Here is a 14,116-nt window from a genome sequence, read left to right on the forward strand (position 1 = left end):
GAGCAATTCCATTTCACATCTTTGCTCTTGCCCAGCTTCCTGTCACTATGCCACTTCTTGTGCCTTTACGTGGGAATGAGAACAGTATGAACAGAATGATCAAATGAACAGAACAGTACAGAAAAGCATCAATAGAACAGTATATTTTTTATCATTTTTCACTTACTTTCATCAGATAGTTAATGGTCTTTTTCCTTACAATTTTCTCCTCCTATTTTGTACATTCGTCTTGGCTTAATATCATGGAAAGCTTTTGTAATTTGTTTAGCAACCTGTCACAGTTTTCACTTCACTCATGCGTTAAGTCTAGCATTATCACATCACATGCTGTTTGCAATGGATACTGAAAACAAGGCCTGCAGCACTTTCCTCGGTGCCGGTTTGTGGTATTGACAACACAGAAAAATTTTCTGTCCTGCTATGGCCTACAACAAGGTGAAAGTAAACACCAAATTGCAGAGTTTTTGTTATTGTTCCCAGAGTTACAAATAAAATGTCAGAAAGTGATGAATTTGGCTTATACCACATATATAAACTTTGGGGTGCACTCCAGGCAGTATGATCATCTGCCATAGGGTGGATTATTAAGACTGCACATTAGTTACCTACAAGAGGACTTGCTGGCCATGCTCGATTCCTTCCTTCCATGAAACCACAGAGAGAATATTCAAAACACATACCAGCTGCCAGCTGCCTTGGTCAAAGGTGATAATAACTTTTCACATCATCTGACTTGCCAAATATTTACTGGTGAACAAATTTATATTCCCCTGGCAATTTTTGCCAGTGGTATTTATCAGGTAAAATTCCTATTACTTTGTAATTCAACCCACTATCTGAAAACAGTCATGAATTTTGGGGTTGACTTAAAGAAAAAATAACTTCAATGAACTTGCTTTCATCTTGTAAATACAGCTCCTGCAAATAGCATGTAATATAAGTTCTATGTATAATAGCCTCACTTGTGTGTCTGAACTCAGTGTAATGTGTAGTATTACTCAATGTAATACTGCATGTATCCACTACTTGCAAAAAGAATATACTCTAACTTAGTTAATACATTTTGGGGCTTAGTATCATCAAGAACTTTCCTTGTTTTTCATGAGAAAGTCTTGGCCAAATCAAGAAATGAATCTTTGCAATCCAACCAGCTTTGTCACTTTTCTCTGAGAAATAGTACATGAAATTCTACAGCAGAAAATGATGTTTGAGGAAACTCCCCTACAGTGAACGAAAGCTCATAAAATTGAACCATGTAAGGATGCTTAGAAAAGTCCTTAAGTTTGAGATGCGAAAGAGGGGAACTTTTATAAAACTGCACGTATCCAGAAGTGGGCCCCTCTTTTTGTGCTAGTCAGAGCAATCAGGCGGGAGTAAAGGAGGCTAACAAGCTTTTTCTTCTGCCAGAAGGGGACGTCCTACCTTTATTTGAGCTTAACTCTGTAGGGTAAGCCAGTTGAATGTGAAACCACAGCATATGATGCACACATCCCATGGCAATTGGATCCTGTCTGAATCCTTTTCCTCTCTCTTGAATTTTAGGAATGGAAATGTCAGAGTAGGTCTCCAAATTTTCTCTAGCCACAAATCCAGATCATTTCCAAACAATCGGCTTTGTTTTGAGTCCTATACACATTCTCAAAAATGTTTATTGCAGACGTTCCTTATAGAAGAAGGGGTCCAGATGTGGCCCATTCTTGATACAGAGTGACAGCTCCTCTGTTGAGAGATCATGCACTGAGGGGGAGAGAGTAAAAGAAAATATGTTATGCTAATACAATAAATATTGAATTATCACATCACAAAACAAATACACCCAATATAGAAATATTCATGTATATACATACCTACACATATGTGTGCGTGTGTATGTAGGTATGTTAACAGCATATGTAACACAAAGTTACACTTGGGGTTTATTTTTCCTTTCTACTCCCCATTTTGCTGCAATTTTCCTTGGAGACCAGTCACTCAATATTTTTGATTATGGAGTCTGTTGTAGCTACAGCTACATTAGAGATAGGACAAAGGCACGCATTTTATGTAAATTGAGAGTTAAATCTGAACTTTCTGAAAATTTGAGATGCTAGTGCATAGGGTTTTTTTTTAAAGGCTTTATTATTCCAAGATCAGGGCCAGCTGCAAAGATTGGATTCACATCCAAAAATATATATTAAAATGCATGCACTTCTTGGTAAAAAGAAGTTCTAAAACCTGTGAGGCTGCGAACAACACTCTTTTTGTGTGCTGCCTGACAATTCAGTTACAGATTGACCCTATTGTTTTTTGGTAATTTAAATGTGATTGTTGGCAAAGCAGAAAGGGAGTTATGGAGGCATACAGATAAAAAGAAGAAAGCATTTCTGATTATACAATATATTCCCGACATGTTGTTACACACAAACCCAATATTTAGCATTTAAAAAAGAAAAAAAACAATAAAAGAAGCAGCAGCTGTTTCCATGTGATGTCAGAGAACAGGTGTGATACAAATCTCCATACCAGCACAATCATATTGATCTCCTGATGATGCACGCATGAAGCACATGTGCAAACGGTATCGACCCATCTGGCATCTAATTTCCAGGAAAACGGCTCCAAAATGCCCCTCTATAATTGAAAACATCGCCAGGATAAACACGGCGTTGGCCAATTATTACCGAAATAATAAGGGGCCAATGTTATACAGCGGGCGGCTGGACGCAGCGGCCCCGCGGGGCTCCCGCCACGCAGGGTCGGGAGGCTCGGGAGGCCCCTGCCCCCCAGGAGCCGTCGCGCCGGGGGGCAGCGCCCGCCCGCAGCCCCGGCCGCGGCCGCTCCGCTCGCGGGCGTTAAAGGCATCTGCCATTAGAGGGCACCACGCGCCCCCGCATGAGCGCGGCCCGCAGGAGAGGCGGGCAGGGAGAGAGTGGCACCGGTTTGGGGACGGCTTAAGAAGGATGTGGAGCGCCGGAGGCTTCTGCAGTGCGCGGAATGCCCGGGCGCTGCTCGCTCGGGACGGAGATCATAATAATAACCAAAAAAAAAAAAAAAAGAGAGAGAGAAAACGCAGCCAGGAGGTCAGTCATATACCAGTCTGCTTCTTAATGCGTGTGACTGCAGGTGGCACGGAGGGACATTGTGATTCATGCTCACTTTCAAAGCAGGACCAGGGCCCGGGCTGAGGCACCCAAACAACTGTCTTCTAATATTAGCACAGCTGTATTTCTGGATCTATTATAGTCTGTCCAGACAGATCCCATTGTAACGGGATCTTTTATTAAAAGATTAGCACTATCTCCTGCAGTTGATGGAAAAAAATCTGTTATCACCGAGTTATTTGCAGTTGTGAGGAGAGGGCGGGCGGGGGCGGTGCGAGCGGGGAGGGGGCGGGCCGGGCCGCGGGCGCGGAGCGCTGCGCGCACCGTGCCCTGACCTGGCGGTGTCCGGGAATTCCTGTCTGCATACTTCGCAGTCTGTTGTGCTCAGAAAAGCGAAAGAATCGAAATTAAAAGGGCAGCTTTTGAATAAACAATACCATTTTCCGTTAAGTAATCGTTTTGTATAAAAGGAAATATCGCCTACTCAGTTTCATTCAGCGGTGCCAAAAATGTTATAAATGAGAGACTGCCAACTTTTCTAAGGGGAGAATAATGCCAGACTGTGCTTAATAAACTAGTGCCCTAGAAGTTCATTATCGATGTTGCAATCTTCTCTGATTCTGAAAGGAGACCGCCTATGTCGCCCCCATTCCCGCCTCGTCCTCCCGGGTTCCCAGTGAAAAGGCATATCCTAGGTATTCAACTTTTATTTGTTTTGAGTGTTTTTTTTTCTTTTACTTGATTCGGGATTGGTGTTCTTAGTTGGGTCTTTTTTTTTTTTCTGTTGTTGTTGTTTTGTTTTTTTTCTCTCTCAGACAAGTCCCGCCAGTGGGATGTGCGGCCGCCTCCCGCCGCCGGAGGTGCGGGATTTATTACTAGCCGCGGAGCAGGCGGGCGGGCGGACTCCCCTCCGCACCCCTGCGCACCGCGAAGTTGGGAGAGGGGTCGGAAAGGGGCGCCCTCCGCGCCGGGAACCCCGCGGGCGCCTCTTCCGCGCGCGGGCGGCTCCGCGCTCGCGGCGGCTCCGGCGACTGCGCGGCACTGGACGGACTCGGGGCTGGCGCAGGGACGGGGGAGTGCGCGCCCAGTGCGCCCCGCTGTGCGCGCCTCTTTGCGCACCTAGAGCGCCTGGAGCGGGCTCCCAGAAGGTGGAAAATGTCACCTGATTCACGCTGAACTTTTTAAATCTCCCCACCCCCGAGCAGACACACACACACACTCGGAGACCGCCCACCGCAGACAGCTAAGATCTCCATATAGATTTAAGGCGAGGCTGCATTCGGCGCCTGACGTTCATTGACTAGCGCGGCGGCGGCGGCTGCGGCGGCGGCGGCTCCGGCTCCGGCTCCTCCTCTGCCTCTGCCTGCTCCCCCCGCGCCCGCTCCCCGCCACGCTCAGCATGGCACAGCGGAGAGGCCAGCCCGCCGTGCTCCTGCTCCTCCTGCTCCTCTGCCACTGCATGGACAACTACACGGTGCAGGGTAAGAGCACGCTGCTTATTCCCATATACCTTTTATATATTTCTTTTTTCTTTTTTTTTTTTTTCCTGACTTTGAGACTGCGGTGCTCAGGCGCCTCTCTCCAAGGTGCAACAGGATTTAAGTTAGCTGGGGGCACGGGGCTGCTCTGTGCCGAGGTGTCACTTAGGCTTCCTTCTGCTTGGGTCTTCGCACGGGGGACAGACGAGGATGTTTCTCAGTATTTGCTGTTATTATACAGCATGAATGAGAGGCAGCATCGCCAGGGAACTTTCCTAGTGTCGGATTTCGAATGAGTGCTCAAAGTTTGCTGGTAATTTAGCTGCGATTTTTATCTCGCCTGCCTGACGGGAAGGAGAAGTGGTGATGGGGAGCCCCACTATTACAGCTGACATTTTCAGAAAGCAAGAATGGTCATTTTCCGGACATTCCTCTAATACTGGGATTTTCTCCCCCGCCCTCCACTTTTTGATGAATAATGTTACTATGTAGTAAATTCTTCCACACTGAAGAGTATGATTAAATAAGAAGAGTATGATTTTTTTTCATGCAAACAAAACAAACCCAAACCTGATATTGACAACTCTTAAGAGCCCTCTTTCAACACAAGGGAATCTTGATTTTTAGTTTGGAGATCTTTTTTCCCTTATCTTGACCGTGTTCCAGCCATAACATGGATATCTTACCATTGCTTATCTTTTTTTTTTTCCTTTTTTTCACTGAGCAGAGCTTAAGTTACTGTAACATAGGCAACTGTAAAACAAAACTTTTTTTAAAGTGGTGCTATTTGTTCAGTGATTTGGGGGAGGGAGAGGATGATGTTGCTGGGCGTAGAGAAACATCTCGAATGGCTGATCCTGACCCCTCATTGCAGTAAATCCCCACCGGAGTAAGGAGGCAGGATCGAACCCTCACTGGATTAGCACCAGAATCAACTGGTATTGCGTTGCTGGAAAAGTTACATTGGTTATTCACGGGAGACTCATCCCAACCAAAACTGTCCAGCTAAAAAAGGGGGAGTTGCTTGGACTAATGTTCTTGGCTTGACTCCATAAATAACAGGGATACTAGTTTAAAAAAAAAAAAAAAAGAGGGAGAGGGGAAAAAGCCCTCTATCTGGTTTAAGGACAGTGTACTTTCCTCAGAATTGCTTGCAGGAGAGACAACACCTATAACTTTTCCAGTTTGATTGTTTTTAAAAACTCCATAGGGACCCTGCTAGTCTCTGTGCCATTGCATTTTGCATCCTTTGCTCACTCTTGTTGGACCTCTGCTAACTTATTTTAGTAAAGGAAAGACATTTGTTAATGGAAGCAGCAAAATGTGGAGATTTCGAAAGACTTCGCTCACAGCAAATGTTCCCAATTCATGCAGATTGCAAAATGGGCCAGGACTGGGACTGTGTGTGACACTAAAACAATGCTGCTGTGCAGCCGCTGTGTGGAGGGGAGCGCAGGGGGAGGAGAAGGAATTTGCAAGTGCAATTTTCTTTTTATTCCCTTTTAAATGCACAACCTTTTCAAGCCTCTGTCACGGCAGTGTTTCTTCTGCTCTACATATGGAATAAATATCTAAGAAAACTGCCTCATCCTGTTTTGATTTTTTTTTGGGGGGGGAGGCTTTTTTTTTTCCCCCCCAACTGCTCTCCCAAGTGGGCCAGTGTAGCTGCAGGTTATGAAATGGAAAAAATAAAAGTAAATAGTCTAGTAAAAGTCAATGCAAGGCGCATGTGTTGTGTCTGAGTCACTGGTAAGTGACACTGATATGGCTGCGTGTCTCCCTCTCACTCGCCCCCCCCCCCCCCGCCGCAGCTGGGAATTGCTGGCTCCGGCAGGCGAAGAACGGCCGCTGCCAGGTCCTCTACAAAACTGATCTCAGCAAGGAGGAGTGCTGCAAGACGGGGCGCCTGACCACTTCATGGACAGAGGAAGATGTCAACGACAACACACTTTTTAAGTGGATGATTTTTAATGGGGGAGCCCCAAACTGCATCCCATGCAAAGGTGAGGCAGGGGGAGAGCTTGTGGGCTGCCTTGCGCTGAGGATCAGGCCACCCAGGGACTGGCGTGAGGAGGAGGAGTGTGGAAGGAGCTGGGGGTGGAGGAGGAGATGGATGGCTGGAAGTGCATCTTGTAGTAGCACCGGGACCAGCAAGAGGGGACTTCGTTCCTGCGTGGCCACACTGTGCACACCAGGGCTGCGGAGGGCAGTGAGCTCCTCTCTCCCCTGCCCCCCCTGGGGAGGAGAGCCCTCCTCAAGTTCTGTCTCCTGCTTGGGGGAAAAAGTGTCTTCTCTTTATACCCTGGAGTTGCAGTGGCTTTTTTTTTTTTTTTTCAAACAGTTTTGACAGGAAGTCTGATCTGCACACTCCATACTAAAGCAGTGCCTCTTTCCTTCCATCAGAAACATGTGAGAACGTGGACTGTGGACCCGGGAAGAAATGTAAAATGAACAAGAAGAACAAACCTCGGTGTGTTTGTGCTCCGGATTGCTCTAATATCACTTGGAAGGGCCCCGTGTGTGGCTTAGATGGGAAAACCTACAGGAACGAGTGTGCCCTTCTCAAAGCCAGATGTAAAGAACAGCCCGAACTTGAAGTCCAGTATCAGGGCAAATGCAAAAGTAGGTTCACAAATCTAATCCAATCTCCCTCAAATGCCAAAGGGTGTGTGTCTGAGTGTAGGGAGGAGGAGCTGACATACTTCCCCACAGTAACCAGAGCAATGTTCCAAGTGCTGGGAGACAATAACTAAACTGCGCTCAACAGGCAAGAATGTAGCTGGAGTGAGACCTCCCCACAGTCTAGCAGCACTTGTGTCCTACCAGCTACCCCGAGATGGGAAGGTTTCCTCCAGTGGCCTTTAAATGACAAAAGCTGCTGCAGGCTCTTATCTGATCACTTGTCTCATTATGTCACTCATTCACTCCTCGCTTGGGTTCCGGGATCTCCTATTAACCACCGCATATTTCCATCTTTATTTCAGAGACCTGTAAGGATGTCTTATGTCCGGGCAGCTCCACCTGCGTGGTTGATCAGACTAATAATGCCTACTGCGTGACGTGTAACCGCAATTGCCCAGAGCCTACCTCCCCCGAACAGTATCTCTGCGGGAATGACGGCATAACCTATGCCAGCGCCTGCCACCTGAGGAAAGCCACCTGCCTCCTGGGCCGCTCCATTGGATTAGCCTACGAAGGAAAATGCATCAGTAGGTATCTCGGTTGGAGGGTAAGAGTGGGGAGAGCTGCTTTGCTCAGTCATTTTGGAATATTGCGTGTGGAATCGAATGGATGTAGGTTGTGGCTGGGCATGGGACGGAGACTTCCCACGGCCTGGGCTTGTGTCCCCTCCAGGAGACAGGAGAGCCAGGGGCAGCTCTACTCCAGCAAAGCTTGCAGAGGGAGCAGAGGGCCCGTTCCTGCCTCTCTTGCTATCACTGTGGGTGGGTGCTGACATTAGTATCCAAGGGAGAAGTACCCACACCATTAAATAGATGATGACATGGTTACAGTGTAACAAGGTCTCGATATTCAGTGGATCTGGATTCCTGGAAACAATTGTATTCAAGTGGTCTTGTCAGAGCTTGCTTTAACTTAATTGGAAACATCTGATCACTTTTCCCTCTTTAAAAAATACTGCAGAGTTTGGAGACAGTTGGTGCATCTCTGTGCATCCTGACATTTTCTTTTGTGACTGTGCTTCCCAGAAAGTAATGGGAGTGAAGTCTGAGTGTCACAGGGAAGCACCTCTGGGGAAACCTCTGCTCCCCAGAACTGCTGGGGGAGGCTCTGGGAAATCTTGGGGTACTTTTAGTTGTCTGAGGTTGAGGTAAATTCACTTTCTAATCTTGCAGATAATTACTCTATGGGGTTTGGTTTAAAAGTAAATGATTTAGAAATGCTGAATGTATTGGTAAATTCTGCACTCAGCACCAACGTTGTGGGGAGCTGAGTTTCCCGGGATTATCAGCCTGAGCAGGGAAGGACATGCACCATATGCAAATGCAATGCTGCATTCCCAGGGCCAGGCTCTCCTAGCACGGCTCGATTCGTCTCCCACACATAGGCAGGCAGTGCTTCCCAAGGAGCTCCTGTCTAGAGTTAAACAAGCAGGTATGGCATCTACTGCCTCAGAGCTGTCTCCCCTGAGTTTATGGAGGAAAAGGAGCCTGGGATTGTTGCTACTTTGCTTTTTTCCCCTTTTCTTTTCACTTACCTCTAGTATCCTGTGTGTATTTTTAGAAGCCAAATCCTGCGAAGATATTCAGTGCAGCGCTGGGAAGAAATGCTTGTGGGATTTTAAGGTTGGCAGAGGCCGGTGCGCCCTCTGCGATGAGCTATGTCCCGAAAGCAAGTCAGACGAGGCAGTCTGCGCTAGCGACAACACTACGTACCCCAGCGAGTGTGCCATGAAAGAGGCAGCCTGCTCCATGGGCGTGCTGCTAGAAGTGAAGCACTCCGGATCCTGCAATTGTAAGTGACGTTTTTAACTCTGCAGGCTTTTAAGGCTTCTGAAGGCAATCCTTAGGTGATAAAGATGTATGCCTTTACATTTTTTTTTAAAAAAAGCTTAATTTAGAGATTCAAGATATGGAACACATGCAATATAAGTACGTATATATCACATGCATCCTTTGGTTACTGATAAAATGCAATAGATCTCCAGCAATTGGTTGGCTTTCAGCTTGGGGTTTTGGGGCTATTTTAAGAAAAAGCTGCTTTATCAGAAATGGGTTGCCCCAGGAGCATAATTCTAGTGATTTTTCCTAATTTGTTTGCTCTCGTGTGCTTCGCTGATTGCTTTATTAACACTCGGATAAACTCTAACTCTGTCCAACAGAATGAGCTTAATGGTAGCACGTGGGCATCTGGTTTAGCACAGTTGCCTCTACTAACTTTGAATGAAGGGCACAAAGCATTTAAACCTAGAACACAAGAGCACTTTTTATTTGATTTCAGGAATCTGCCAATAAAACCTGAGCCATTGATTCTTCAGAACTTTCTGCAGTTATGACTTCATAGATTATGTATAAAAAAACCCCTTATTGCATAACAGCAGATGCCAAAGAGCATCTCACTACAAGTCACATAAAATGCAACGCTGTATTATGGCTGTTCAGAGGGCTTTGAAAACATGCACTGAGCTGCTGCTGTGCTGTTGTTGTCCTTATTTAAACAACAGCTCCCCTGTATTCCCCCATCTAGCCATTAATGAAGACCCAGAGGAAGAAGAGGAAGATGAAGACCAGGACTACAGCTTTCCTATATCTTCTATTCTAGAGTGGTAAAACCTCCATTACTATTGGAACAGCCATTGGGCACGAAATCAAATGTCCGTACTGTAAATAAGTGTATGCTTATTTATTTTGGGGAGTAAAAAAGTATACATATAGTTGAGTCTCATAGACATTTATTTATACTGTGTCATGTTTTATAATTTATACATAAAATGTCTGGTTGACTGTACACCTTTTTTTTTGAAGAAATTTATTCGTTACGGGAAGAGCAGTGTTATTTATTGTGAGGTCTCTTGCTTGTAAAGTAAAGTTTTTCTTTTTTTTCTTTTTCTTGTAAACTATAAAAGTCCATTCCTTAGAGCTTACCCACATGATCTCATCTCTTTGTTTCACTAATGTTAACTCTTTTCCACTTGCATGGAAACTTGCATGTTGGTTTCTGTTATTGTTTATTTATTGGATTTTCTTTTTGCTGGTTCTGTACATAAAAGATCCCTCGGGTTTTTGTTTACAAGGATTCTTGACTGATCAAAAGGCATTGCAACTGACTTAAATATACTTCCAGGGTGCAGTGAGGCAATCTTTAAGGAAACTTCTTCCACTTCACTTTTCTCTACTTCTGATCACATCGTGTTACTGAAGTGATCTCAGCGTGCTGAGCATATATACTGTACTATAAGAATTCCGGACCCAAAGAAGTTGGATTATGAAGGTTGTTAATAGCTACATGGCTAATTGTAGTAAGAATAAAAAGGTTTTTATTTTATTGTTTTATTTTTTTTCGTAACATGCATAAATGTGTTATCACGTTTCCTTTAAGATGGTCTTGCAGTACCACTCTCGAAGTTTTGCTTTTCAATTAGTGTGTCACTAAAAGTTATATCAAAGCTTTATCAGTTCAAGTTTCTTGCTTTTCATAATACTTTTTTTTTCTGATGCAATTTTATATTTTCAAACATGGCGAGTTAAATATAAATTCATTTAAATATATAGTTTTGTACTTTTCTACCATGTAAATGTGAAATGTATATAAAAGTTATAATGTGCATTTGTAAATAAATGATGAGTGAAAAAATAAAAAATGGAATTTTCCCTACATGCGGTCCTCTGGTTTTGGTTTTAAAGGGTTCTGACCCTCTGGCGCGGAGAAGAGATATTGACAGAGGAAATAAGGCTTGTGTATGACATAAGAGTGAAACACATCTCTTATGACCAAATCTTTCAGTTGAGATTGATCCCAGGAAAGTCTTCTTTTCAGGCAGGGTCAATGTCTTCAGTTTTTTAGTGTTACGTAATTTTAAATCCAGGTAAACTGATCAATGAGAAGAGGAACAGCATTTCTGTTTCTCTCTCCCTCCTCTATGTAAACAGTTTGTAATTTATCGGACACTTAAGTTTGCATACCTCAAGGTTTAGAGTATGCATTTGCATTTTTGCATTTAAGCTCCACCTTCATGTTACTGCAGTATTCTGTTGAAATTGTATCATCATTTTAGATGATCAACAGAAAAAAAGCAAAAGCTGGCCTCGTTGCCCAAGTGTTAGAACGGTAGCAGTCACCACAGCAGACAAGCAGGTAGTCAAAGCACACGTGGCCTCTTGGAGAGGACCTCTCCCTAAAGGAACTCACACTCCAAGATTCTGCTTATTGAGCCAATATTTGCTTTTCAAAGCAGATTCTGATACAGTGAACTGAGATAAATAGTCATAAGAGCAGAGAACCAAGAGGAATGGTAATAGCCAAGAGCACAGCAGGGACAAAAATTCTGTTTTAAGCTATATTTGGTCTATTCTCTTCTGCCAAACAAGGCCCCAATTTGCAAATTTCTTATTGTACTGCATACAGCTTAAAAACATACTTAAGCATTTTGTTCAATAGTGTTTAAGTACTTCTCTGAACTGAAGCCTGAGAGCTGAAGTTGACTTACCCATTTCTTTTAAATACAAAACACATTTAAAGGCTCTTCCTGCTACAGTGCTCTATATATTTTTTACTATAATCTCTAATTTGTTATGGATTGTTTAGCATTATCCAAAGCAAATATAACTCATTCATTTATTAATAAATACATAAAAACTAACAGGAATACATTTATAATATTGTATTCAAAATACTACCAAAAAGTCTCTAACCTACACCCTCCTGTTGCTTAGTTTAGACAAGTAATCTCTTTGGAAGGAAGTGCGTGATGAGAGGAGCAAGGTGAGCAGAATTTTAGTCTCCTGTGGGCAATAGAACTGAGAAGAAAAGGGAAGGGGGGTTGGGAGAACAGAGGGATGGAAAAGGAGCCTATCAAGCAATCTCCTAAGGAATTAATAAATGCATGGCAATGAAACAGAGATTAAATGTTTATAGATGTGCAGAGTATAAGAAGAGATTTTTCTGAAATTCAGATAGGTGCCAGCTACTTCATTTTCAACAAAATGACAACATTCAAGTCTGTTTTTAATTGTAAATATATTTACATGTCTTACAGAGCGACTGTAGCAGAGCAGGATTTCTGGGTTCTAATTTTATGTTCTACCATTGCTTCACAAAATAACTTTGAGAAAGAGCCAAATTCAAAAGTGCAACAAAAATGCAAGTAAGTAGTATTTAGACTTTTGTGAAAAAGCCACAAAAATTACATAATTTTTTTGTTGTTTAAAAAAATAAAAGTTCTGCAACTGTATTATCCCATTGCTTCTTATATTTCTGTGCAGCTGAATGTCTTGAAAACTACCTTGCACCAAAGCCTGGCTGTGATATACAGGTGGGGCATCTCCAGACATGGGAGGCATCCTCTGAGCACACCTAATGTACATTAACCTCATCATGAAGCACAACAGCCCAGACACTTTCTCCCAAAAACATGTCCAGGGGTGGTGGTAGCTCGACTGCCAACGTTTTGCATACTTGTAGATAAGACACTTGTTCATGAAATTCAGGTTCATCGCCAGCCTCTTCCTGGGGAGATCATTCCCACATCTCCCAGGAGAGCAGCTTCAACCAGCCCAAGGTGAAGCTCCATCTGGAGAACGGTCTAGCCCGCTTGCTGCAGCCATGCTTCTCTATTGGAGAGGAAGCAAGATTTATTGAGAGAGAATAATTTGCAACCCTAATAGGTACTCCTTTTGAAGAGGAAGTCTTGGGTTCTTGCCCCAGGGGCTGCCTACACATTTTGCATTTGTAATTGAGTAACATACATAAAGAGTGCTTGAAGCAGGGGCCAGCATCCAGGTTGCCTCTCCTTCCCCTTCCCCCAGCATGCAAGTGCCTCCATCCTTGAGCTATGAAATCATGCTTAACCCTCTGCTTAAATCAAAATTAGAAATCTCACATCTCTCTGAACTGAGCCACAGTTACAAGAGGAGAGTTTGCACTTTTTTCTTCCCTTTCTTCTAGGTTTGCACCTTCCTGGGAAGTGGAAATGTGAAAGTTAGTTCCCTCTCTCCGAGGACAGCATTTTCTGTCTTTTTTTTTTTTTTCTGCTTCCTGTCTAACTAATAGGCTATCCTACAACACCAATCCACCGGATGTTGTTTAAATGAAGAAACAGAGATGTCTGGAAGCCTAAGGGCAGATGTGTGGTTTGCAGCTCTGAAAACATCTTGCACTATCACTGAAATCCATAAGAGAAATTCAGAAATTTCTCTCCTTCCGGTGGTTTCTATTGGCTGGCATGTGTATTTCCCTTGCTCAACAAGCCCACTGCTGTAAATCACATTTCTGGCACTCTTAGTTCACGCTTAGTGGTGTGTACCTGGTACTGAATCCCAGGCTTGAGAATTACAATCACAAATGCAGACACTGAAGAGTCAGGCACAGTTATGCAGACTGAAATATGTATGTCTGAAAGCAGAAACTCATATTCTGGAACTCAAGTAAAATCAGTTTAATTCCAAAAGCCCTAGTTTTAGACATTTGAACAATAGGAATATTGCCTCTAAAGCCCTGATTCCCCAATGTATTAGCCTGTGCAATATCTATAAGCAAATACACACAATTTTGATCACACTAGAATGCATTCCGGATAGCAATGTTCATAACACAGACTCAAGAACGATATAATGGATTTCTTTTGCACCTTTTACGTCTTTGCTTGCTTTCTGCCTGCTAATACATCTCAACTAAAACTACATTCCAAGCCCCTCAGCAAATTTCAAACAGCTGCCATTTCTTTTTTTATGACATAAAAATATTTCCTTCTTTCCCTCCAAATGGGAATCAGGTGAAATTAAATTTCAGTATGCGATGCTGTATTCTAGGCAGTGACATTTTACTATACAATGAATCACCAGCACTAGAAACATCTGTATTTTATCTTTTTGAAGAACTGGG

General features: G+C 43.6%; 1 protein-coding gene across 1 annotated transcript; it reads left to right on the forward strand.

Moving 5' to 3' along the window:
- Positions 1 to 4,457: 4,457 nt before the first annotated feature.
- On the forward strand, positions 4,458 to 9,871 carry LOC104567538 (follistatin). Its single transcript, XM_088519947.1, has 6 exons — positions 4,458 to 4,561; positions 6,370 to 6,561; positions 6,962 to 7,180; positions 7,543 to 7,767; positions 8,801 to 9,031; positions 9,764 to 9,871. Exons 1-6 carry the CDS (start codon positions 4,480 to 4,482, stop codon positions 9,844 to 9,846), a joined length of 1,032 nt encoding a protein of 343 aa, XP_088376073.1. The 5' UTR covers positions 4,458 to 4,479; the 3' UTR covers positions 9,847 to 9,871.
- The last annotated feature ends 4,245 nt before the right edge of the window (positions 9,872 to 14,116 follow it).

This window comes from Tinamus guttatus, unplaced genomic scaffold, assembly GCF_059628265.1.
Source record: "Tinamus guttatus ecotype Peru unplaced genomic scaffold, ASM5962826v1 Tinamus_guttatus_pri_ptg000077l, whole genome shotgun sequence".
Taxonomy (NCBI): Eukaryota; Metazoa; Chordata; class Aves; order Tinamiformes; family Tinamidae; genus Tinamus; species Tinamus guttatus.

Coding starts and splice junctions, on each gene's coding strand:
- LOC104567538 (XM_088519947.1), top strand. CDS start 4,480: ATGGCACAGCGGAGAGGCCAGCCCGCCGTGCTCCTGCTCCTCCTGCTC. Junction 4,562..6,369: donor GGACAACTACACGGTGCAGG/GTAAGAGCACGC, acceptor CCCCCGCCGCAG/CTGGGAATTGCTGGCTCCGG. Junction 9,032..9,763: donor GCACTCCGGATCCTGCAATT/GTAAGTGACGTT, acceptor TCCCCCATCTAG/CCATTAATGAAGACCCAGAG.